Consider the following 24,611-nt stretch of genomic DNA (forward strand, 5'->3'; position numbering starts at 1 on the left):
ACTAGATACTAATGAGCTGTCGTAGCACTGCCTCACTGTCAACTAGATACTAATGAGCTGTCGTAGCACTGCCTCACTGTCAACTAGATACTAATGAGCTGTCGTAGCACTGCCTCACTGTCAACTAGATACTAATGAGCTGTCGTAGCACTGCCTCACTGTCAACTAGATACTAATGAGCTGTCGTAGCACTGCCTCACTGTCAACTAGATACTAATGAGCTGTCGTAGCACTGCCTCACTGTCAACTAGATACTAATGAGCTGTCGTAGCACTGCCTCACTGTCAACTAGATACTAATGAGCTGTCGTAGCACTGCCTCACTGTCAACTAGATACTAATGAGCTGTCATAGCACTGCCTCACTGTCAACTAGATACTAATGAGCTGTCGTAGCACTGCCTCACTGTCAACTAGATACTAATGAGCTGTCGTAGCACTGCCTCACTGTCAACTAGATACTAATGAGCTGTCGTAGCACTGCCTCACTGTCAACTAGATACTAATGAGCTGTCGTAGCACTGCCTCACTGTCAACTAGATACTAATGAGCTGTCGTAGCACTGCCTCACTGTCAACTAGATACTAATGTAGCCATCATAGCACTGCCTCACTGTCAACTAGATACTAATGAGCTGTCATAGTACTGAGCAGCTGCATAACTCCGCCACTGTTAACATTAGTACTGGTCATTTACTCAGCCAATGTAGTACCGACCAGCTGTCTATCTGTACTCGAGTCATTAGTACCGACCAGCTGTCTATCTGTACCGACCAGCTGTCTATCTGTACTCAAGTCACTGTAGTACCGACCAGCTGTCTATCTGTACTCAAGTCACTGTAGTACCGACCAGCTGTCTATCTGTACTCAAGTCACTGTAGTACCGACCAGCTGTCTATCGGTACTCAAGTCACTGTATTATTGACCAGCTGTCTATCTGTACTCAAGTCACTGTATTATTGACCAGCTGTCTATCTGTACTCAAGTCACTGTAGTACCGACCAGCTGTCTATCTGTACTCAAGTCACTGTATTATTGACCAGCTGTCTATCTGTACTCAAGTCACTGTAGTACCGACCAGCTGTCTATCTGTACTCAAGTCACTGTAGTACCGACCAGCTGTCTATCTGTACTCAAGTCACTGTAGTACCGACCAGCTGTCTATCTGTACTCAAGTCACTGTATTATTGACCAGCTGTCTATCTGTACTCAAGTCACTGTAGTACCGACCAGCTGTCTATCTGTACTCAAGTCACTGTAGTACCGACCAGCTGTCTATCTGTACTCAAGTCACTGTAGTACCGACCATCTGTCTATCTGTACTCAAGTCACTGTAGTACCGACCATCTGTCTATCTGTACTCAAGTCACTGTAGTACTGACCATGTCTATCTGTACTCAAGTCACTAGTACCGACCAGCTGTCTATCTGTACTCAAGTCACTGTAGTACCGACCATCTGTCTATCTGTACTCAAGTCACTGTAGTACCGACCAGCTCTCTATCTGTACTCAAGTCACTGTAGTACCGACCAGCTGTCTATCTGTACTCAAGTCACTGTATTATTGACCAACTCTTCTATCTGTACTCAAGTCACTAGTACTGACCAGCTGTCTATCTGTACTCAAGTCACTGTATTATTGACCAACTGTCTATCTGTACTCAAGTCACTGTAGTACCGACCAGCTGTCTATCTGTACTCAAGTCACTGTAGTATTGACCAGCTGTCTATCTGTACTCAAGTCACTGTAGTACCGACCAGCTGTCTATCTGTACTCAAGTCACTAGTACTGACCAGCTGTCTATCTGTACTCAAGTCAAGTATTATTGACCAGATGTAAACTGCCATCATCATACTGACTGGCTGCAAGTACACTGTAGTACTGACCAGCTGTCTATCTGTACTCAAGTCACTGGTACCGACCAGCTGTCTATCTGTACTCAAGTCACTGTAGTACCGACCAGCTGTCTATCTACTCAGGTCACTGTAGTACCGACCAGCTGTCTATCTGTACTCAAGTCACTGTATTATTGACCAGCTGTCTATCTGTACTCAAGTCACTGTAGTACCGACCAGCTGTCTATCTGTACTCAAGTCACTGTATTATTGACCAGATGTAAACTGCCATCATCATACTGACTGGCTGCAAGTACACTGTAGTACCGACCAGCTGTCTATCTGTACTCAAGTCACTGTAGTACTGATCAACTCTTTATCTGTACTCAAGTACACTGTAATACTGACCAGCTGTCTATCTGTACTCAAGTACACAGTAGTACTGACCAGCTGTCTATCTGTACTCAAGTACACTGTAGTACTGACCAGCTGTCTATCTGTACTCAAGTACACTGTAGTACTGACCAGCTGTCTATCTGTACTCAAGTACACTGTAGTACTGACCAGCTGTCTATCTGTACTCAAGTACACTGTAGTACTGACCAGCTGTCTATCTGTACTCAAGTACACTGTAGTACTGATCAACTTTTTATCTGTACTCAAGTCACTGTACTGTCGATCAGCCAACTGTTTGTACTCTATCAATTAAATACTGATCGGCTCTCAGTGTGTACTCAGACTCTGTAATACTGACCAGCTGTCAGTCAATACTCAGCTACTCTATTACTGACTGGCTGGCAGTCACTACTCTGCCAACATTGTACTGACTGGCTGGAAATTATTCTGTTGTGTTTTCCTCTAAGGTGTGTATTTTTTAGCAAAAATTCTTCCTTAGTATAAAATATATAGTGATATCCTTGACAATGTGGTGTTTGTTATTGAATGATGCATCAGGATCTGGTTCAGTGCATTTCAGCGAGACACAGAAAATCATCAATTCCTACATACACATTACAGTCTTTATAGCATTTATAGCCCTTTGTAATGACAGATTAGAAATATAGTGTGCATAATTTAGTTAACACAACTCGTGTAGTATTGTATGTTTGTCTCCGAATTAAAGTTATCATTTAAAATCCTGATAACTACAAATATATGTTAAGACAGTTCATTGCCTACACATTTTGTTTTCCATGTTAGCCAATGCGGATTCTAAAAAATATCTTGTAGAAAGTGAAATGCCATCAAATGTAAATATATTTAAATAGTATTTTAAACTCTGAATAAAATAAATGTTTTCCAACTTGTGTTTCGGATTTGAATTTGCAAATGGTGCTTCACTCGTGTATTCCGAAAAATGACCTCAGATATATTAACCAAATATACTTTATATATGTATAACATTTTCCCAAACTCCCATGTTGATTGGATTCCGTAAGCTTTTAAAGGAAAAGCTACTAGACAGTCTGATTAAACCACATATTGACTTGACATACACTGCAGTTGTATAAACGACACACTGCATCATGGTGTAGCTTACAGAGTGGGGGTTACTTCTGAATCAATATATGGTTTTGATAAGGTTACATTATATATTTAGCACTATGATGTAGTCTAGGCGAGTGAAATATGAAAATAAAACAAGAGATCCATGGGCCTGAACAGTCATCCGACTCTAAAGACCCTTGTACTATTGTAGTGTACCTACTCGGTAACAAGTATTGATGGTAATGGTGGCTATCTTGGATTTCATACGGAAAAAAAACACTTGGTCAGGACCATCTCATGATCATTTTAGCCAAGTTCGAGTTGAATCCCACAGGTGGAACTTAAGAAGTTTGAAAAAACCTCTTGTTCAGGAAAACCTTGATTGTGCAATCATGTCACAAAATGCCATGTCAAAGCTTTTATGTTGGCTTCTTTAACATCCCTACCAATTTTGAGCTCAACAGCACCAGTGGAACTGGAGAAGAAATTTCAAATAGCCATCTTGGATTTCGGCTGAATCCTGCTGGTGGAAATGTGACAAGTTCATAGACAACGCTTGGCCCACAATGACAGACGAAACACAATGGCTATAGGTCATCCTGACTTTTCGGGTCAGATCACCTAAAAAAAGAATTGAACATACAACTTTGCATACATTTTAATGACTCATCAGATACAATACATTTACATGTACTATGTACACAACGTCTACGTACATGTAATATTTCCAAAACTATTCCCAATGTTGTCTTCTAGACTGAAATAAACATGAGTTTTACATGAGTAAGGCAAACAAACCGCATTAAACTTTATACTGGATGTTTAAAATAATACAGTCATAACATCACTAACTGAACCAAACATAAAACGATATACAACAAATGTCGGTTATAGTTCCAAATGATTCTCATCCAAATATATAACTTACATAAATAATATGGGTAAAGATGAAATCAACTTAATATGATTAAGGACAATAACTGTGAAATTTGCTTTATGGTCAGCATGAAGATTACAGCTTCACAATCGTCAAGTCAGTCATTGCTACAGCTCAATCACAAGCAATTCTCTCCCAATTAACAAAGGCAAGGTATTGTCTTCTCTTCCAACACCAGGAACATATTCTGATATGAATGTACAGGCATACACATGTATGCAGCTATTAATACTCTATTTGCTTCTCTAGCACAATAAAAGCAAACATGACAAATGTTAAATAACATGTTAAATAACATGATGTTATGGATTCGGGTCAAACACAAGTGCATGTGATCTTTGCAGTATTAGACAAACATGTAACGTTTGAGAGCAATCTACTCCTGATCATTGTAGTGAAACAAAAACCTTATACCAAAAATATTACCACTTATAAACTTAACCAATATGATAATGAGTTGAAAGTAATCATGGAAGGGAGAGACATTGAACCCACTTGCCATTATATGAAACCAAGTACCATGATATGTATTGAGATTGTTTTGCTCAGTAATGATGGAGGAAAAACATGAAACATTTGGCTACATTAGAACCATGAATACAAGTACAAGGAATGTGTACAACTAACTCTACTGCTAAAATTGGTATTATTAGTATCCACATATTGGTTACACAGTAAACATGAGCAAGATTTTTCATTCCAAGATTCACATGTTTTTGGTATGGACTCCAGTACAGTAACTGATAAGTAAAAATTTTACATTTTGAATTCCATTTGTTTTTATAACAAGTTTTATATTGGAAGATTTTTATAAACTGACGACAATTATCTTTTCCAATATCTTTGTGACAATAAGTCCAACACCTTGTCAAGATGTTCTTTTAATATTAGTATGGGACAATACCAGGATAATCACATTCCTAATACATATTCTTAAACACAAGGCATTATGAAATTAAGATCAAATGTATTTAGACTTATCCAATCCCAGAACCCAAAATTAAAAACTTCTATAGATAGTCAGGTGTCTGCCTTTTACTTATGTGCAAATATTTAATATCTACATTTTGGACCCCTAAATATGAAACTTTGTGTCCTCAAATGGTAGATATTTTACTGGAATGGCCCTTTATAAATTGCATAAATATAGCACATTTTCATGTAGAAAATAATACACCATAAAGTTTGTTAAGCGATATGATTGTCAATAAGCATGTAATGTGCTTGAAAAAGGAAATGCTAAAGGAGAAATGTGACTTATCAGGGTACAGTACATATAAGTAGCTTTATTTGAATCTTTGCCAACATTGACTTTACGAGTTATCTCAACAATTGGTATGTATTCAGTATGTACATATCATTCACTCCACACCTTCAAAATGACAAAGATAGTACAGATGTATACATTTCCTACTGCAATACAAATACATAGATACCGGTATAATACAGGCGTCCATTTAACTGGACCAATTTACTGGAGTTTATATTGTCTAACTTACATGCAGTATTTCTGAGACTTGCCTAGTTACCCTGGACTCGCCTTACTGGCCTCCAGCAGTTATTACTCATCCAACTTGGCTCCACAAATTGAGCTACTCCAGTAACTAATCTATAGTAGACCATTGACTTGCTACATTCCAGTAGATGAGCAACTCTCCTAACTTGGCTCCCAACATTTCAGTTGAGTGGCTTGTGGGTCTGGGCTAAGGTAGATGTCTTAACGCACTAGGGTCAAGAATTGCCAAGCTGGATGCCACTATTAGGTCAGCAATGACTGGACTCCAGAATTTATCTATCAAGGTCCAGAAGATCAGTGACTTGCCTAGCTGGACTCCAGTATTTATGGTAAACACCAGAGTCTAGAAGTCAGTTACTTGCCTAGCTAGATTCCAGTATTTAATGTTTTTACAAATTGATTCCAGTAGTCAAGCAGCTGCTTTAATTGAGCTCTGCAACTGTTTATTTTTTGGCTATTTAATCAGTTCCTTAATCAAACAAAAATGCACCAGGAAATAGGTGGAGGAAATAAGTTTACATATTAAAGATTAATAAATTGTCATCTATGTTAATTTATTTACTATTGAGACAGGTAATTTGAACATATTACGTTCCATATAATACAACACGTCCTGGGACATACAATGACTACAAGTTTTCATACTACATGTATATTGCCTGCTGTCAGCAACATTATGGTCATTGCGCTTTGTTTTTGTTATTTTCTTTTTTAAATGTTATTACAATTGTAATTAATAGATCATGATGAGGATATGACAGTGAATTCTCAGTTCACTAGTCTGCTAAGTTGAGGCCAATATGTGGAATATTTCTGTTCATGTGTGGGATCATGGTGGCAGAGTGGTTAAGGAGTCTTGACGCTTTAACACTAGCCCTCCACCTGTGGGTCGCAAGTTCGAAACCCACGTGGGGCAGTTGCCAGGTACTGACCGTAGGCTGGTGGTTTTTCTCCAGGTAATTCGGCTTTCCTCCACCTCCGAAACCTGGCACGTCCTTAAATGACCCCCCCGAGTGTTAACAGAACTTTAAACAAAATAAACCTACCAAAATCTGTTTCTTTTTTCTTTCCTTGGAGCCAATTCCTATTTTTCTCAATATTGTGAATTCTGGAATTTCCTGGGTGTTTTTAACAAAGAGTGAGGAATTGGACTATAATCTGCATACAAATACATGTTATTATGTGATGTTTAAGTTAAACATATGGTGTTTACATACCATTTAAAAGCTACTAAAGCTATCGGTAAACACTTATGCATTTCTTCTTCAAACTCTTGATATATGTTTCACTACACAAAACTTGCAATGTAAAATTTCCTCTAAAAAATTTGGACTTTTTTCATAAATATAAATTTGATATTCATGGAACATTTGGACAACGTTACCACTTATACTGTATCTGTCTCTGGGATTCATTGTATGTTGTTTTTTTTCTTTTCATTTTCATACTTCAAAAATCTTACTCAAGGATTTAATCTCAGAATTACAAATAGCATGTTTTCTGAAAAAAATGTACGTGGCTTCTCATTGTTAACAAAACATCAACTTGAACAGTAAGCCTAGCTTCAGATTTGTCAAATAAACTTAGCCTCATAATTATGTACAGTAAACCCACCCAGCTTTATATAGTTTGTACAGAAAACCTAGTCTTAGAAATTTGTACATAAACCTAATTTCACAATTAAAGCAGTTTGTTTGGCACATACACACATTACACAATATATTCTACAATGATTGCTTTTTATGGGTAAAATTAGGCAAAACATGAATCTAGTATTAAGGCCTTTCATTAATCAAGTATCACACTGGCAAGTACAACATGAAGGATTGGCGATTGTAATTATGAAGTGCAAATGATTTTTAACATTGCGGACAAGTGTCAGCACCATCTGATCAAAACCAGCTCTTCACAATTATCCTCAAATATATAAGCATTATTGTTATGACTGATGAGGATATAAGTATGTTATCCTACCAAGCGATTTAATTAATTCCTATTTTTTACATTTTGTTTTCTCTATACAAACATGGTATGAATAGAGAAATCTTAGTATAAATATGGAATATGTTGTATATTACAATGCTAATATATCTGACGTTTGAATCAGATAATAATATTGGTCAGAAATAAGACCCATCCCAAACAGCCAGAATAAAGCACTAATTGGATCAATAAAATTACAATTCATTTCTTTGATAATTTTTTTTAGAGAAAACAAATTTGATTCTTCCATATAAATATCACAATGATACAAATATTAAAACACTGAACATGAAAATCCATACTAACTGAATGATAATGTTCTGGCAAGCATGTGTACCTAGTACATCATCTGTGACTGAAAACTTTTGTGGACACAATAATTCAATATGTTAATAAAGGAAGTATGAAAACATGTACTCGCAATTACATTTCATCTCATTGTAGTCCTTTAATATTGCAGCATTACCAGCTCAAAAATGTTCACATCACAAACTGTTTGAAGCAAGTCAAAAAAAAAATGTACACAAATTTGCAATTGACTGTAGCCTTTAAACCATTATTCCAACCCAAATACAACTTAGACACCGAATGGAACTAAAGAAACAACCCTACATGATTTTAGGATGTGAAGAGCCGATAGTCAGCAGACAGGTACTAGCACCGGATAGACATTACATTATATATATAAGGGTACAAGCTACTAATGCTTCTTCTTCCTTCTCCGTCCCTTCTTCCCTGTGGAGGCTGAAGTATTCCAATTTGGACCATTCTGTGAGGGAGGAGGCTGAGGGGGCTGGGGTTGTTGCCATTGGTTACCATTTCCGTCTGTATGCATGGCTTGATGGAATAAATGATTGATGAAATCTTCTAAATCAGCTTCCCTGTAATACAGAAACACCAACAAATCCATTACCATGACCGAGAGATATAGGAGAGTTCACCAACAAACTAATGTACCCTCGTGGATAGATACAACTGAAAATACTGTCGTTTGTGGCTTTGTGCATCAATAACGGAGTAATCTACTAAAATGACAAATCAATACTAACATAATTTTTAATTTTTCACCACTGAATGAAGCACACTAAATGAATATGTATCACTGAATGATACTAATCCCCTTTGGTCGATTTACTGTCCAAGAACTTGTCATTTTCAGTTAAAATGGTGACCCTGATGTTTGTCCTTTTTGAAAAACAATTTCAAGCAAACACTGGAAAATGGGAAATTTTCCTAGAATTTGGTCCACTATGATTTGAAGTGGAGTTATTGCCCAGAAATAGTGATGGGGACAGATGGACAGTGGCATTAAAATATCTCTTACTGACCTTTGATCAGGAGTATAATGAGACTATTTTATGTGGAAATTCAATTGTAACAGGAAAAAAATTATACACTGTACCAAACAGCCAATCTACCCAATCCAGAAAACTATCTTCCAGGAACAAAAGAAAATTTGTGTATGTATTGAAAATCAATATAATCTTTTCACCATTTATGGCACCAAAATTCAGAATGACTACTGAGTTTTAGGTCTACATCAAAGCTGAGCTGAGTGAGAAACTGATGGAATAATCTTGTGTCATGACAGTCAAAGCATTCTTTCTGGAGTTATTGCATGGAAGGCACACCAAGTGACAATCTTTGAATTTTTGTTATTTATGCTGTACTACTTAACAGTATTATCTTAAAGTTATTGCATGGAATCTTTCAAGTGTACTTTGATGCAAATGGAATGGCCTTCTTATGTGACCTTTCATATGACACATTCAGCTGATAGTGTTCAAGATTAATGATATATATTTTTTTTCTTTTGAAGAATTTAAACATGACAAATATGATCAAATAACAGAATACTATAGATTACAACACAAAACTGATACTTTTTTTTTTCTTTCAAAGAAAGAGATAATTTACCCTGTCCTCTGTTGATTGGAATTCCCTCGGCTACCTTCTGTTGCTATCCTATAGAACACATGATGGGCACTAGCTTGCATATGTTTAAAGAAATCTTTCTGCAAAGGAAACAGAACAAATTGATACAGAAGACATTTAAGAAAATAAACAAATTCACAATTGTAACAAGATCGAAATTACTAGTTTTGTAAAATGGAAAAATATACCATTTCATTGTCAAAGATGTATTAACACTAGACAAAAATTGCAATATAGCTTTATATCATTAAACAAGGGACCCAGGTTTCTATATAGCTCCAATGGTATTTCAAGTGCAGAAATAGACCAGGTCCTTCTGCCCAGTGTGGTCAAACCTTTCATATTAATACCACTTCTTTTGGTCAAGGGATCCCCTGAAGCAAAGCAAGTAACCTATTCAATCCTTTTTGATATTTTATTTTTTAAGCAATAACAGATGAAGTCTGTTCTTACCTTACAGGCTACCCATTCAGTAATGTCATAAATCTGTCCTTCCATGCATGCATAATAATGCCATAGAAACCCTAAATAGGAAGTCTCTGCCCACACATCTCCCTGTCAATACAAAAACATCTTTGTTTCAAAGTCTTAAAATTATACAGATCAACACTGAAAAAACTATTTCTTAATACAAAATAATGATTCTTAAACAACTACAGAAGTTAACTCCTTTGGTAAACTAACCAGTACCTGCATAGCAATTTTAACACACAATAAATGCTGTGGCAACCTGTTCAAATCGGTCTCTGTCGAAGATATACAAACCAACCTGATCGGGATTGACAGTCTCTTTGCTAAAGTTTCACAAATATTAGTTTCGCTCTTTTTAATTCACTTATGTCTTACAGAATTCAATTGTCATAAAATATTAATAAAGAGGAGACCTTCTTACCTCCTTAGCTGAGTGGCGTATATTACATCGCTTACAGAAGCGAGCACTGTACCAGGGTCGATCCACTAATGTACGCTTATGTTTCCCTCCACAGTTGTCACAACGCATCATGTTAGCTGCCTGTAATAAAACAAAAACTGTTTAGGGGACAGCCTATGTTAACAATGTTCCTCAAACTATATAAACCTGCTAATAAAGGGGGGCAGGCTGTTGCTAAGTTTACAATATTCCTCAAACTATCTTTATATACCTGCTTACAAATGATATTTACCTAGGTTTTGTGTATCTATTATACCAGATGTGTTTTAAGAAATAAATACTGTCTACACTGGATACAGATATATAGATTTGGGTAAGACTACTTATTAAAGAATGGAAAATATTTCCTAGTCAAAAGCACTAAATGTTTCCAAGCCAAAAGCACTTGGATCAGAAGTGGGTCTACATAATAGATGTAGTTTAAAATGCTGTTTCTGGGGGTTTCTATGAAGCTTGATATAATGCTTAATGAAAGGCCAACACTACAAATACATTATATTCCCAGTAATTCATGTTGGTATCGAACAAAACATTCTGGCCCCCCCCCCTTTGAATCAGATCTAACTTACCTCCTGTAATTTTGTCAACAGGTCTTTCTGCAAAAATAAATGAGACAATTAAATTAAATGAAGACTGTATATTAAATCTACTTCAATATAAGATTTGGCGACATTCAAATATTTTTTTCTGTTTTAATTTAAATTTTCCATTAAAAACAAGAACTAAAATCCACAGGCTAGGTAATACTCAAAGCTCTGATTTAAAATGCAAAAAATAGCAAATTGCAATGTACACTTCAGTAAAGTGAAAATAATATACATGTATATCCAAATTTGAATTTTTCTTAAAGGGATACAACTTACAAAATGAGCAAAAGATTATCCCATACAACACTTACTAAAACCACTTCAACCTCTGTAGCTTCAAAATCATAACTCTTGCGCTTCTCCTACAAAACAAAGAAGTTTGTAACTGTTAAGCAAATCACAGTATAAAATACAAACTAATTTAGAAAATACACAAACTTAATGAATATTATGTACATTGAAATGAAATAGGTTTTCCAATTTTATGTAAGCTTTACTATCAAATTAGACTAATCATTATTACTATACATTTCCTTGTCCTTAATGTTATGTTGTCAAACTGACATGCTCATGTAGCACTCACCGGTTCACCAATCAACTCAAAAGCATGTCCTAAAATTTTAAAGGCCTCTTCGGCACCAGGCTGCTTATTCTGAAAGAATACATTATAAATATTGATTACTTAATTTGCATAGCAGGTTCAGCAATCTTAGAAACAGAAACTATTTTTATGGGTCATCACAAATAAAATGGATAGTTGGCAGGATCTTGCAATTGTCAGAAAGAGGATTTTATCACCTCAAAATACACTCATATGACAATGGGTATACTACCAATATCTACACACTGGCCTTTCCCCAACAAAGGATGCTAAGGTACTATCTATTTAATCTCTTTATTTGGGAAGACTTGTGATCCCTTTCATTTTAAATGTTTAAAATATCATAGATTTTTGTTATATTGCATGAATGTTTAAGACATTTTTAGATTTTCCCTCGAACATTTATTGCCAGTCAATTTTAAGATCAAGAAGTGTAATAATATATTCAAAATTGTATGGATCCTTGATTGTAATATAAAATTTAATACCATATGGTAAGCTTACCTTGTCAGGATGCACAAGAAAAGCTTGTTTTTTATAATACTTTTTGATATCGTCATCACAGGCATCAGAGCGTAGACCTAATATACTGAAAACAGAAAAAAAAGCTGAGACCAAAGCAAAAGAAAATGTAACAAAACAATTCTATGAATTGCAGTCCTCCACTGCACATGGTCAAAGGTCAAAATGAAGGCCAGAATGACCTACTTACTAGTACCTATTTCTGATATATGACACATCAGCTAGGTAAACTAATTCCCTAATTATAAAGTTACAGTTACAAGTAGTGTTGTAGGAGGTAGAACCAGCAAAAGATTTTTCTCTGATGAAGGTTAAAGATCAAGATAATTGGTCAGTGACCTACTTTTTATTACATGACATATCATGCTGACTCACCTAGGTGAACACATGCCCAAGTATGAAGTTCTAGACTAGTGACAAGTTTTGTAAGGCAACGCAATTGTTGAGTCCCATGACATTACAAAAGTTTGTGCAACCGGATTAAAAACCTGATTGATCAATGTAACTTGCAATAATTTATTTAATTCTGTTGTATTAAAGGTTGATATCCTTAAAGTGGAATATTTTGATTAAAATGTTAAAATCTAATGGATGATTTTGTGTTTATTTCCACATACTATATTTTTTGTAGGGGACAGTCGCCTGTAGTTATGACATCACAAGAATAAGTCCCATTGATAGCGTGGAATTTGATGTTGGAATGTGATAGCACTGTCACAGGTCTAATATAAGCCAAATGGATTATGCATATTGTTCTATTTTTCTGCAATCCTGTGAGAATTATATATAGAACAAGAGATCCCAGAGGGATCTTGGCGCCCACCATTGAATGATCTTTATAGGTTCCATGTCAGATTGATCTTTTCTCTACTTTTCCCTTCCTCTAAGTCTTACTAATCTGTGTAAATTCAGAAACAGCCCTCTAGTACTTTTCAAACAAGGGGAACCTATATATAAAATTTAAGATTTAGCAATAATGGCTGTCTGTCGGCCATGTTGTTTTCGGATTGGTCCCAAAATGCAACACCAGGGACCAAGGGGAACCTACATATGAAATTTGAGAAAGATCCCTTCAGTACCTTCTGTAAAATAGCGATAACAAACTTCAATTGTCAAAATCCAAGATGGCTGCTTGTCAGCCAGGTTGTTTTCTGACTGCTATCAAAATCCAATATGCATAACTAGGCACAGAGGGCAACATACAAATGAAATTTCAGAAAGATCCCTTCAGCAATTTCTGATAAATAGCTATAACAAACTTCAATTGTCAAAATCCAAGATGGCTGCCAGTCGGCCATATTGTTTTCCTATTGGTCCAAAGATGCAATATGCAGAACAACAGACCGAGGGGAACTTACAAAAAAGTTTGAGAAAGATCCCTTCAGTACTTTCTGAGAAATAGCTATAACAAACTTCAATTGTCAAAATCCAAGATGGCTGCCTGTCGGCCATGTTGTTTTCCGATTGGTCTCAAAATGCAATATGCATAACTAGGCATCTAGGGGAACCTACATATGAAATTTGAGAAAGATCCCTTCATTGCTTTCTCAGAAATAGCAATAACAAACTTCAATTGTCAAAATCCAAGATGGCTGCCTGTCGGCCATGTTGTTTTCCGATAGGTCTCAAAATGCGATATGCATAACTAGGCACCAAGGGGAACCTACATATGGAATTTGAGAAAGATCCCTTCAGTGCTTTCTGAGAATAGCTATAACAAACTTCAATTGTCAAAATCCAAAATGGCTTGCCTGTCGGCCATTTTGTTTTTTGATTTGGGCTCAAAATGCATTATGCATAACTAGGCACCAAGGGGAAACCACATATGAAATTTGAGAAAGATCCCTTCATACTTTCTGAGAAATAGCGATAACAACTTCAATTGTCAAAATCCAAGATGGCTGCCTTCGGCCATGTTGTTTTCCGATAGGTCTCAAAAAGCCATATGCATAACTAGGCACCAAGGGGAATCCCATTGAAATTTGAGAAAGTCCCCCCAGTACCTGAGGCTCTTCGGCACCAGGCTGCTTTTTCCCTGAAAGAATACATTATAAATATTGATTACTTAATTTGCATAGCAGGTTCAGCACAATCTTAAAAACAGAAACTATTTTTATGGGTCATCACATGCAATAAAAGGATACTTGGCAGGATCTTGCAATTGTCAGAAAGAGGATTTTATCACCTCAAAATACACTCATATGACAATGGGTATACTACCAATATCTACACACTGGCCTTTCCCCAACAAAGGATGCTAAGGTACTATCTATTTAATCTCTTTATTTGGGAAGACTTGTGATCCCTTTCATTTTAAATGTTTAAAATATCATAGATTTTTGTTATATTGCATGAATGTTTAAGACATTTTTAGATTTTCCCTCGAACATTTATTGCCAGTCAATTTTTAAGATCAAGAAGTGTAATAATATATTCAAAATTGTATGGATCCTTGATTGTAATATAAAATTTAATACCATATGGTAAGCTTACCTTGTCAGGATGCACAAGAAAAGCTTGTTTTTTATAATACTTTTTGATATCGTCATCACAGGCATCAGAGCGTAGACCTAATATACTGAAAACAGAAAAAAAAGCTGAGACCAAAGCAAAAGAAAATGTAACAAAACAATTCTATGAATTGCAGTCCTCCACTGCACATGGTCAAAGGTCAAAATGAAGGCCAGAATGACCTACTTACCAGTACCTATTTCTGATATATGACACATCAGCTAGGTAAACTAATTCCCTAATGATAAAGTTGCAGTTACAAGTAGTGTTGTAGGAGGTAGACCCAGCAAAAGATTTTTCTCTGATGAAGGTTAAAGATCAAGATAATTGGTCAGTGACCTACTTTTTATTACATGACATATCATGCTGACTCACCTAGGTGAACACATGCCCAAGTATGAAGTTCTAGACTAGTGACAAGTTTTGTAAGGCAACGCAATTGTTGAGTCCCATGACATTACAAAAATTTGTGCAACCGGATTAAAAATCTGATTGATCAATGTAACTTGCAATAATTTATTTAATTCTGTTGTATAAAAGGTTGATATCCTTAAAGTGGAATATTTTGATTAAAATGTTAAAATCTAATGGATGATTTTGTGTTTATTTCCACATACTATATTTTTTGTAGGGGACAGTCGCCTGTAGTTATGACATCACAAGAATAAGTCCCATTGATAGCGTGGAATTTGATGTTGGAATGTGATAGCACTGTCACAGGTCTAATATAAGCCAAATGGATTATGCATATTGTTCAATTTTTCTGCAATCCTGTGAGAATTATATATAGAACAAGAGATCCCAGAGGGATCTTGGCGCCCACCATTGAATGATCTTTATAGGTTCCATGTCAGATTGATCTTTTCTCTACTTTTCCCTTCCTCTAAGTCTTACTAATCTGTGTAAATTCAGAAACAGCCCTCTAGTACTTTTCAAACAAGGGGAACCTATATATAAAATTTAAGATTTAGCAATAATGGCTGTCTGTCGGCCATGTTGTTTTCGGATTGGTCCCAAAATGCAACACCAGGGACCAAGGGGAACCTACATATGAAATTTGAGAAAGATCCCTTCAGTACCTTCTGTAAAATAGCGATAACAAACTTCAATTGTCAAAATCCAAGATGGCTGCTTGTCAGCCAGGTTGTTTTCTGACTGGTATCAAAATCCAATATGCATAACTAGGCACAGAGGGCAACATACAAATGAAATTTCAGAAAGATCCCTTCAGCAATTTCTGATAAATAGCTATAACAAACTTCAATTGTCAAAATCCAAGATGGCTGCCAGTCGGCCATATTGTTTTCCTATTGGTCCAAAGATGCAATATGCAGAACAACAGACCGAGGGGAACTTACAAAAAAGTTTGAGAAAGATCCCTTCAGTACTTTCTGAGAAATAGCTATAACAAACTTCAATTGTCAAAATCCAAGATGGCTGCCTGTCGGCCATGTTGTTTTCCGATTGGTCTCAAAATGCAATATGCATAACTAGGCATCTAGGGGAACCTACATATGAAATTTGAGAAAGATCCCTTCATTGCTTTCTCAGAAATAGCAATAACAAACTTCAATTGTCAAAATCCAAGATGGCTGCCTGTCGGCCATGTTGTTTTCCGATAGGTCTCAAAATGCGATATGCATAACTAGGCACCAAGGGGAACCTACATATGGAATTTGAGAAAGATCCCTTCAGTGCTTTCTGAGAAATAGCTATAACAAACTTCAATTGTCAAAATCCAAGATGGCTGCCTGTCGGCCATGTTGTTTTTTGATTGGTCTCAAAATGCATTATGCATAACTAGGCACCAAGGGGAACCAACATATGAAATTTGAGAAAGATCCCTTCAGTACTTTCTGAGAAATAGCGATAACAAACTTCAATTGTCAAAATCCAAGATGGCTGCCTGTCGGCCATGTTGTTTTCCGATAGGTCTCAAAATGCAATATGCATAACTAGGCACCAAGGGGAATCTACATATGAAATTTGAGAAAGATCCCTTCAGTACTTTCTGAGAAATAGCGATAACAAACTTCAATTGTCAAAATCCAAGATGGCTGCCTGTCGGCCATGTTGTTTTCCGATAGGTCTCAAACTGCGATATGCATAACTAGGCACCAAGGGGAACCTACATATGAAATTTGAGAAAGATCCCTTTAGTACTTTCTGAGAAATAGCGATAACAAGAATTGTTTACGGACGGACGGACGGACGGACGGGCGGCCGGAGGGACGGACGGACGGAGGGACGGACGGACGGACCACGGACCACGGACGCAGGGCGATTTGAATAGCCCACCATCTGATGATGGTGGGCTAAAAATAACTTTCCAAAGTAGGCATTTTAATGCTAAAATAACTTACCTGAAACCATAACACCCAATATGTAATGATTGACATATGTACACTGTTCAGTCACTGACTGATATGCATTTAGTGGGACGAGATTGCTTCAACTCGGCACATATTATTATACATTTGTTTCCTACTTTATTATTCAACAGTCAAAACTCTTTCCCTCGAGGTGTTGGGGCCAACCACATGAACTGTCTATCAAGGCTGAGAGGGAAAGAGTTTTGATTATTGACTGTTTTTAAAAAGACATGAAACAAGACAAAAAACAACCAGAATGTACCCAAACATTTGAATGCTTGGACGCATTGGGATGCTCCATGCCTGTCAACATTTTTGACTGTTGACTGGCTTATTATGGTTTTCTAGCTATTTTTGGGGGTCTAAAATAATTAATTTACATTTACACACAGAGTAACGTAGACAGATCTACCATCCCATTTGAATGATTTGTTGAGGAACTGTGTGCCAGGAATGAAGCTTACCTATATGGATCTTTCCCCTTACAAGCTAAAAGCCTCTGCATGGCTTCATCACCTGAAACAGTAAGCAACATTCAAAATTCATATTAATATTACAATCATGTGAATGCAGAACTCTAGATGTTGTATCATTAACACACTGTCACACAAATGTTCCAAGCTTAGGTCTAAAGATAATTTAATACTGTAAATCACTTATATTTCGCGTGGGATTTATTTTCGCGTTATTTCGCGAGGAGAGTCAAATGCGAATTCAAATCCCTCGTGAATATTTGTATAAGAATGACAAGAATACTAAGTGGCGTCAATTTTGAATCTACCGTAATCTTTAGTTGGTGAGCAAACATCGCCGTTACAGTAATGATAGAATGATAGATTATATACTTATATGTTTTTATATTACAAAATGCCAAAATTTCAAACACAAAAAAAAAACCACTGAACACTGATATTGTGGTTGAACTCGGACTTAATTAACTTCTAGACGACATTTTACATATAGTTAATTTAAGTACAATAGGTACGGTCCCGAGGATCCCGATTGGTCAGACGGAATACATCGTACTTTATTACCCACGCTGTTGTAAGTTATGTAAGGTTACATGTATACATAGCACTTTATCACATTGTTTGATTCTCGAAAAGATATTTACCATAACAAAGTTGAAATCAAACAAATTATTTAATTAATTCAAACATTCAGAGCAAATAATCGCCTGGAGTATAAATCATTCGCAATAGACTGTCCCGACAACTGTTCATCGGTATCACTGTATATACACCTACTTTAATTACAATGTACGTTAACTCACAACCTATTGTAGTCCTGTCATCTTCCAGGCATTCTTAATGAGCCGTGGGTTTTGTTCAATGTCTGACACCACCTTTGTAAGCCATTTAGCATGTATACAGGTACGGTAAATACAATTCAGTATGGCCAGACACCGATATCACATGACTGAATCACATGACTTTTCTTGTACTGTCACATGACTCTCATAAACAAAATGGCTGCCTACATGGAAAAATTGCCGATCTGTTAACGCCATTCGCGTGTTTAAAGTCATTATGAGATCAGAATTCGCGAAATTATGTATTCGCGAATAAGTCAAATTAGGTGAGTTCGTGAAATTAAGTACTCGCGAAATATAAGTGATTAACAGTAATTTCAGCTTTTTATCAAAGCATTTTGTATAAGAAGACTGAAGAATGTTCACTTTTAGTTAGCAAGATTAATCATAAACTAGTGATTGTGATCTAACTTGATTACCGACTCACTTTGAGATTTCAGTTACATGACATATGCATGTTTACAGAAATGAAAGAAGTTAAAATACACTGGTCTAGATGACTGGTTCAACCAACAGGTCTCTTTAAGTCTGACTACAGCAACTTAACATCCATGCATGTGTTCTCATTTGAAAGCATGGCACTTATCAGTACATGTAATCGCATTATAATTAGATGAAACAGTCTTACTATAGTAAATGGTTGATGATCAAAATCACTTCAGTGTTAAAGAGTTAAATACAAAGTCTGACCAAGATGTTGTACAGAGGAAAAGAAAACACTTTATCAAGATGTTGTACAGAGGAATGGAAAACACTTGATGCCTCCTCCAAACCAAAATTAAAGATTAGGTTTGTTACTAACTTTGAAACAAGAGATCACAAACCTGTAGAGGGTAAAGTTATGCTTTTCTCCAGTCCAATTTTTCTTTTTCCATTTCCTGGTGGCCAGGAGCTGGCATCTTTAAAATATCTTTTCAAAATATAGGTTTTCACAAGGTATGAAATCTTTGACCAAGCAATACCAATCACATGAACAATCACATTGACTCTGAAAAAAATAACAATGAGGAAATAGATATATGTACATGCATATGTGTACTGATATATGTATACTTCCCTATATCTAAGTTACCAGGTAATTACATCAATTTCTCCAATAGTTTCAGACCCACTGGGACCCATGATCAATCATATCTAACCATTTACTGTAACCAAATGTGTCATGTTTTTTTTTTAACTTACTAGCTGTATATAGCTTCAAAGATAGACTGTGTAATATCACTAGTCTTTGGCTTGATGCTGTTTGTCAAATAGAAGTCATGTGACAAGGTTGTGTTTTGTCTTGCTATTTTTATACTTTAAATGTATTTATAATGTAAATGCATTTTTTAACTTAACAAAGAGGAATAGAAATATGACTTATTGTAAGCTTGTAATAAAGGTACACTTACAGGTAGATGATAAGTCCAAAGAGTAGAAGCAGTGTAGTGACCAGGGTTGACCAAAGAATGGAGAGAAGGTATCGTACCTTGTCATAAACGTAGTTAATCCATTCATCTGGAATTTAAAGAGAATTCAACAAATGTTAATCATGAATTCGAACTACATATATATACTGGTGACTAAAAAAGTATGGAGTGCAGTTTGTTCAAACTGACAAGGTTTGTCATATGACGCACATTTAGGCTATCACTGGCCCGAAAATTGAAGTACAAATTTTAATAACACAGTACTTAATTGGAACATTTGTAAAAAGGACAGAAAATGCTAATTTCATAAAACTTCAATGTTTCAATATTAAAACTACATTGTTTTTTAGTAGCCATCAAAACAAATGTATACAGCTGATCAACTAAATCAAAATAATATTTCTAGTCATCACTTGTTTTTCTGAATACTTACCTATGTACTCCTGGTCAAATGTTGACTCCATAAACATGGGTCTGCGGCCACCTCTGCCATTTCTGGTGGCAGGACCTGTGGAATCTGGTGTATAATGAGCACTGGAGTGTTTAGACTTTTTGTCAGCCTTCCCATTTTGCACATTATTTTCATGCTTTTTACATTCAGAGTCTTTGGATTGTGCATTCTGATTTGTCCTCTTTCTTGTAGAGTCTCTCAAGTCATTGTTGATAAACTCTGTTGTCTTTTTGTGAGCAGAAGATGAGGATTTGGTACCACTAGCTGGCTTTCCATTGTTCAGCATTGTATTTGAAGCTCCAGAAGATGTCTCTGGCACTCTTTTCTCTTTTGTTTGGAAAATTCGCCGGGCATCAAAGAACGCTTTTGAAGAGGAACTTTTAGTATTATTCACCCTCTCTGATGAAGCATCAGACTGAGACCTCGACTTGCTGATACTTTCCTCGTGTTTAATACTGCAGCCAGCTCGACTGGATGTCAAAGGTATGTCCTCTATACCACTAGTACCGCTGCTCATGCTGCTGGTGCTTCCTTTCCTTGTCAGTAGTGGGATACTTTCCATACTAACACTCTTGTGTCTGTCAACTCCACCATCACCTGAGTTTAAGTCTTCAAACTGGTCCAGGCCATACTTGGAATCTGGAGAAACCTTGGACTCCATGTCATCCCCGTGACCAGACAAACTTTTGGAATGCTGGCGTTGTGAGTGTGGCCGTCTGATTAAAACATGTGGCTTGTAAGGTTTGCTGACTGGATCATTTAATTTTTTCTTCACTGTGTCAGGCTCTTCTGTGTCTTTACTAGACTGACTTTGCATGGGCTTTGATTTAAGCGTTTTAGCAATGTCAGAATAAGTAGGTTTGCTGTTAGTCGCTCCAGGATTTTGTAGTCTCTCGGTATTTTCTATACCACTACCAATACTGTTATCTTTGGACAGTGGTTCTGGTGTTCCAAAAGGGTCATACAAGGATTTCCAATTGGCTGCAGCATCTGCATATATTTCCTTTCCTTCCTTGGCATTTTCTTGAAAACTTGGGCTAAATGTTTCTGGTGGACTAAAGCTCTCTTGCAACGGAACTTCTGCAGGGGAGTTAGTACCAATACCAGAAAGTAAATTTTGACAATTTGACAGGAAATTTCTGTGACTGCTAATATCCAGATCTCCTATAGAGGCACCATAAGGAGAATTTGAGGTACTGGAAGGTGTGAAAACATCCCATGAAAATGTTCCTGCTGACTCGGAAATGTTATGTGTAGGCATACCAGTGAACTGAGTCCATGGATTGTATAATGGAGAAATCCCTCCTCCTAATTCCTCTGTTTGTCCCATGGCATTAATTTCTTTAAAACTAATGCTTTCAGCTTCACTGGCATGATGATTCCCATCACAAGACCCTGTTCCATCAGAGTCAGCCATCTTGGCACTTTCTCACCTGCAATTATTACCATAATCAATTTCAGCACTATCTATACCCTTTTTGAAAGTTGAAAATATATTCATGACATAAAAACAATGCTTCTTGAATACTATTCTTGAATTTCAATGTCTAGTAATTCTAGAAAGAACATTTTTGGACATTACTCAAAAAAGTATCAGGTTGAGTGTTATCAAAACCAAAATCTAATATACATGTAGTTGCATTGTGGCATGAACATTCTAACACACCATATAGATTATGTGAATTTTAATTTTTAGATGTATACATCTTAAGTGTTTAACCTTTGATATTGAGATATTCAATGTCACGTCTGATCTTTAATGATTTTCCAATTGACTTACAAAGTATAGTCAAATTGGAAAAAAAGTTTTGTAATATACCGGGGTATATATATATCAGATTTATTTTGTAATATACTGGGGTATATATATCATATTTATTATCTCTTCATCATTCAGGAAGACTTTAGAGTGATTTTTATGGTCATATTTTAATGAAATCATGAGAATTGATGATTTTGCCAAGTTTTCTATTTGTTTTCCAATCCATCGATATTTACACCTGTCTATATAACACATACAGGATACACTACCAGTTACACTACCAGTAACATTTTACATAACATGTTTGGTTGCAGTGATTTTTTTTGGCCATATCTACAGCCGACTTTAGGCTGTTTCCCCTTGCCAAAAAAAGTTGTATTTTCCCAATTTTGAAACATCATTTTTCCCAATTTCAAAAAAAAAATGTATTGAATTTCTATCTGGTTATCTGTATTATATTTCATTCCTAGAATATGTGAATATTATGGTACGATAGTTGATCATCATACACGTGAACAGACTGACAAATTTACTTCCGCGATAGGCAAGTTGGCTTCAATTAGTCGTATTAACAAAGAGGTAACTCCAATCCTGATCACTGTTGCGCTTTCCACAAATGACATGCAGGCAAGCGTTTCAGAGAGTCCGTAGACAAACACCAAGATGAAAACAAGAAAATTTCCTTTGTTTTGTAGTCTAAGTAATAACCCAGGATGCTTCCTGCTGACTCTTCATATCATGAGGCAGAATAGAAAAGCCAATAAATGAAGTGTTTTGTCATTATTTGCTATTTTCCCAAATTCACCGAACACCGCAATTATTTTCCCAATTGAAAAGGCATAGGCTGTTGAAAAAATAACCTGAAAAAACACTGGGTTGTTTTAGGAGTACAGAATCTTTAGTGAATTCTTGGGTTTGCTGTAAAGCTCCAATACTAACAGAGTAGGACAGGCAAAATATCTAATTATTAGCGGTGCAACGATTCACCGATGTATTGAATCGCAGAGTGGTGCATCGATACATCGTCTATCCTTGATTTGTATCGAGGTACCTGAAAATTTGTAGTTATCTCCTTGATATAACATATTTTTTGTTGATTTAGCTTAAAAAATTTAATAAGTGAAATTCATTGCGCTGCTTTTCTCTCTCCTGTTCCTACATACAGCAAAATCATAATACTGTTCAATAAATTCGGTGACATCCCAGTAATTATATAGTGATAATAAATTAACATAGGCTTAGTGGTAACCCGACATATTAGTGTTACAATCTCACAAAATATTTTGCATTCTTAATCATGTCAATTGTTTACTCAGCAACATAACAATAGTCTTTAATCATACATCTAAAGTTGTGTATTTGTGTTGTTGCATAATAATAATAATCAATTTGACGAATGCTTGGATTGATATCCACACAAATGTCAACAAGTTACTGATAAACATGTCTTACTAGACATGCACACGAATATTCTGAACCAATGCTTATCTGGAGGACACTTCCTATTCTTCTACCTCCTCTTTCGGAAATACAACCGACGTTACATATAACAACGATTTATGACGCGAACATACATCTCAAACAGTATACAGTTTAAAACATCACTCAATTATATACAATATTTTCAACTTTAGTCTGTATCCGTACTGTTTCATGAGATCGAAGACCAAAAAACCACATTAGTGAAATCTATTTTTAGACATTTTCCAAAACAGCAGTTTTGGGGGTGATGTCAAAACAAGGGATTGGTGAAAAAACTGTTGTGTCTACACGCCTTTTGATACATATCGTCAAATACATCGATTGTTGATCTTACTAAAAAATCCTTAAATGTCATAGAATACTCTTCTTCGGGATAACCAGACGTACAATACATCCAGCACAGCATCACATCCTTCCCACCGCCATCGGCATGGAGCAGTTGTCAACTCGAAAGTCTCGCAATATATCACGTGATCCAGTAGTATGTAATGCAAAGATAAACGAGACTACGACGTTAGTAGAAATACGCTCTCTGCTATCTCATTAGAAAAAAACAGCATCAATAATAGGCTATATCCTATAGGCCTACTTACACGTATGCCCAGTTAAGGTGGCCTATCGACTACGTAATCGCAGTGACATTGAAGATACTTTTTTTAATTTATTTTTTCAAACTAGATTTCTATATAGAGTCTATTTTATGTTGAACATACATTTACATGTGAATAGGCAAAAAAGTTGAATCTAGATCTACTGTAACGTTAGATATATATAATTTGGTTTTAGGTATAGACCGATAGTCTAGTCCGATTTATATTCATAAATATATAGACTTCTACTGTATTTCATATACTTTACAGCAACACTTTGATGCTATGCGCAGCGCTGCACGAATAATCTCATAAATACATCCCTGATATGACGGCCCTGATATCATTGAAAACAAACCGATCATCATGTACCATCTAGTTTTATGAATA

General features: G+C 36.0%; 1 protein-coding gene and 1 long non-coding RNA gene across 5 annotated transcripts; one reads left to right on the plus strand and one right to left on the minus strand.

Moving 5' to 3' along the window:
* Positions 1–537: 537 nt before the first annotated feature.
* Positions 538–2,751, plus strand: LOC117325702. Of its 3 annotated transcripts, none has more exons than XR_004532363.1 (2): positions 538–1,904; positions 1,977–2,751. It is a non-coding gene; the product is annotated as an uncharacterized LOC117325702 (long non-coding RNA). The 3 variants fall into 3 exon arrangements; XR_004532364.1 differs by having other exon boundaries at positions 539–1,811; XR_004532365.1 differs by having other exon boundaries at positions 540–1,775.
* Positions 2,752–3,962: 1,211 nt separating this feature from the next.
* On the minus strand, positions 3,963–24,073 carry LOC117325705 (dnaJ homolog dnj-5-like). Of its 2 annotated transcripts, none has more exons than XM_033882124.1 (13): positions 23,966–24,073; positions 20,370–21,820; positions 19,919–20,024; positions 19,352–19,515; positions 17,680–17,731; positions 14,826–14,910; positions 11,793–11,861; positions 11,521–11,571; positions 11,192–11,218; positions 10,584–10,703; positions 10,145–10,246; positions 9,674–9,771; positions 3,963–8,637 (listed from the first exon to the last, which is right to left on the minus strand). In XM_033882124.1, exons 2-13 carry the CDS (start codon positions 21,802–21,804, stop codon positions 8,457–8,459), a joined length of 2,490 nt encoding a protein of 829 aa, XP_033738015.1. In that variant the 5' UTR covers positions 21,805–21,820; positions 23,966–24,073; the 3' UTR covers positions 3,963–8,456. The 2 variants fall into 2 exon arrangements, with proteins under 2 accessions (XP_033738015.1, XP_033738016.1); XM_033882125.1 differs by having other exon boundaries at positions 24,019–24,070.
* Positions 24,074–24,611: the final 538 nt, after the last annotated feature.

This window comes from Pecten maximus, chromosome 4 (genome assembly GCF_902652985.1).
Source record: "Pecten maximus chromosome 4, xPecMax1.1, whole genome shotgun sequence".
NCBI lineage: Eukaryota > Metazoa > Mollusca > Bivalvia > Pectinida > Pectinidae > Pecten > Pecten maximus.

Excerpts from the sequence above, each read along its gene's own strand:
- LOC117325705 (XM_033882124.1), bottom strand. The coding sequence starts at position 21,804 with ATGGCTGACTCTGATGGAACAGGGTCTTGTGATGGGAATCATCATGCC. Across the intron at positions 20,025-20,369 it reads ATTTGACCAGGAGTACATAG|ATGAATGGATTAACTACGTT; the intron begins GTAAGTATTCAG and ends TTTAAATTCCAG. Across the intron at positions 11,219-11,520 it reads CAGAGGTTGAAGTGGTTTTA|AAAGACCTGTTGACAAAATT; the intron begins GTAAGTGTTGTA and ends TTATTTTTGCAG.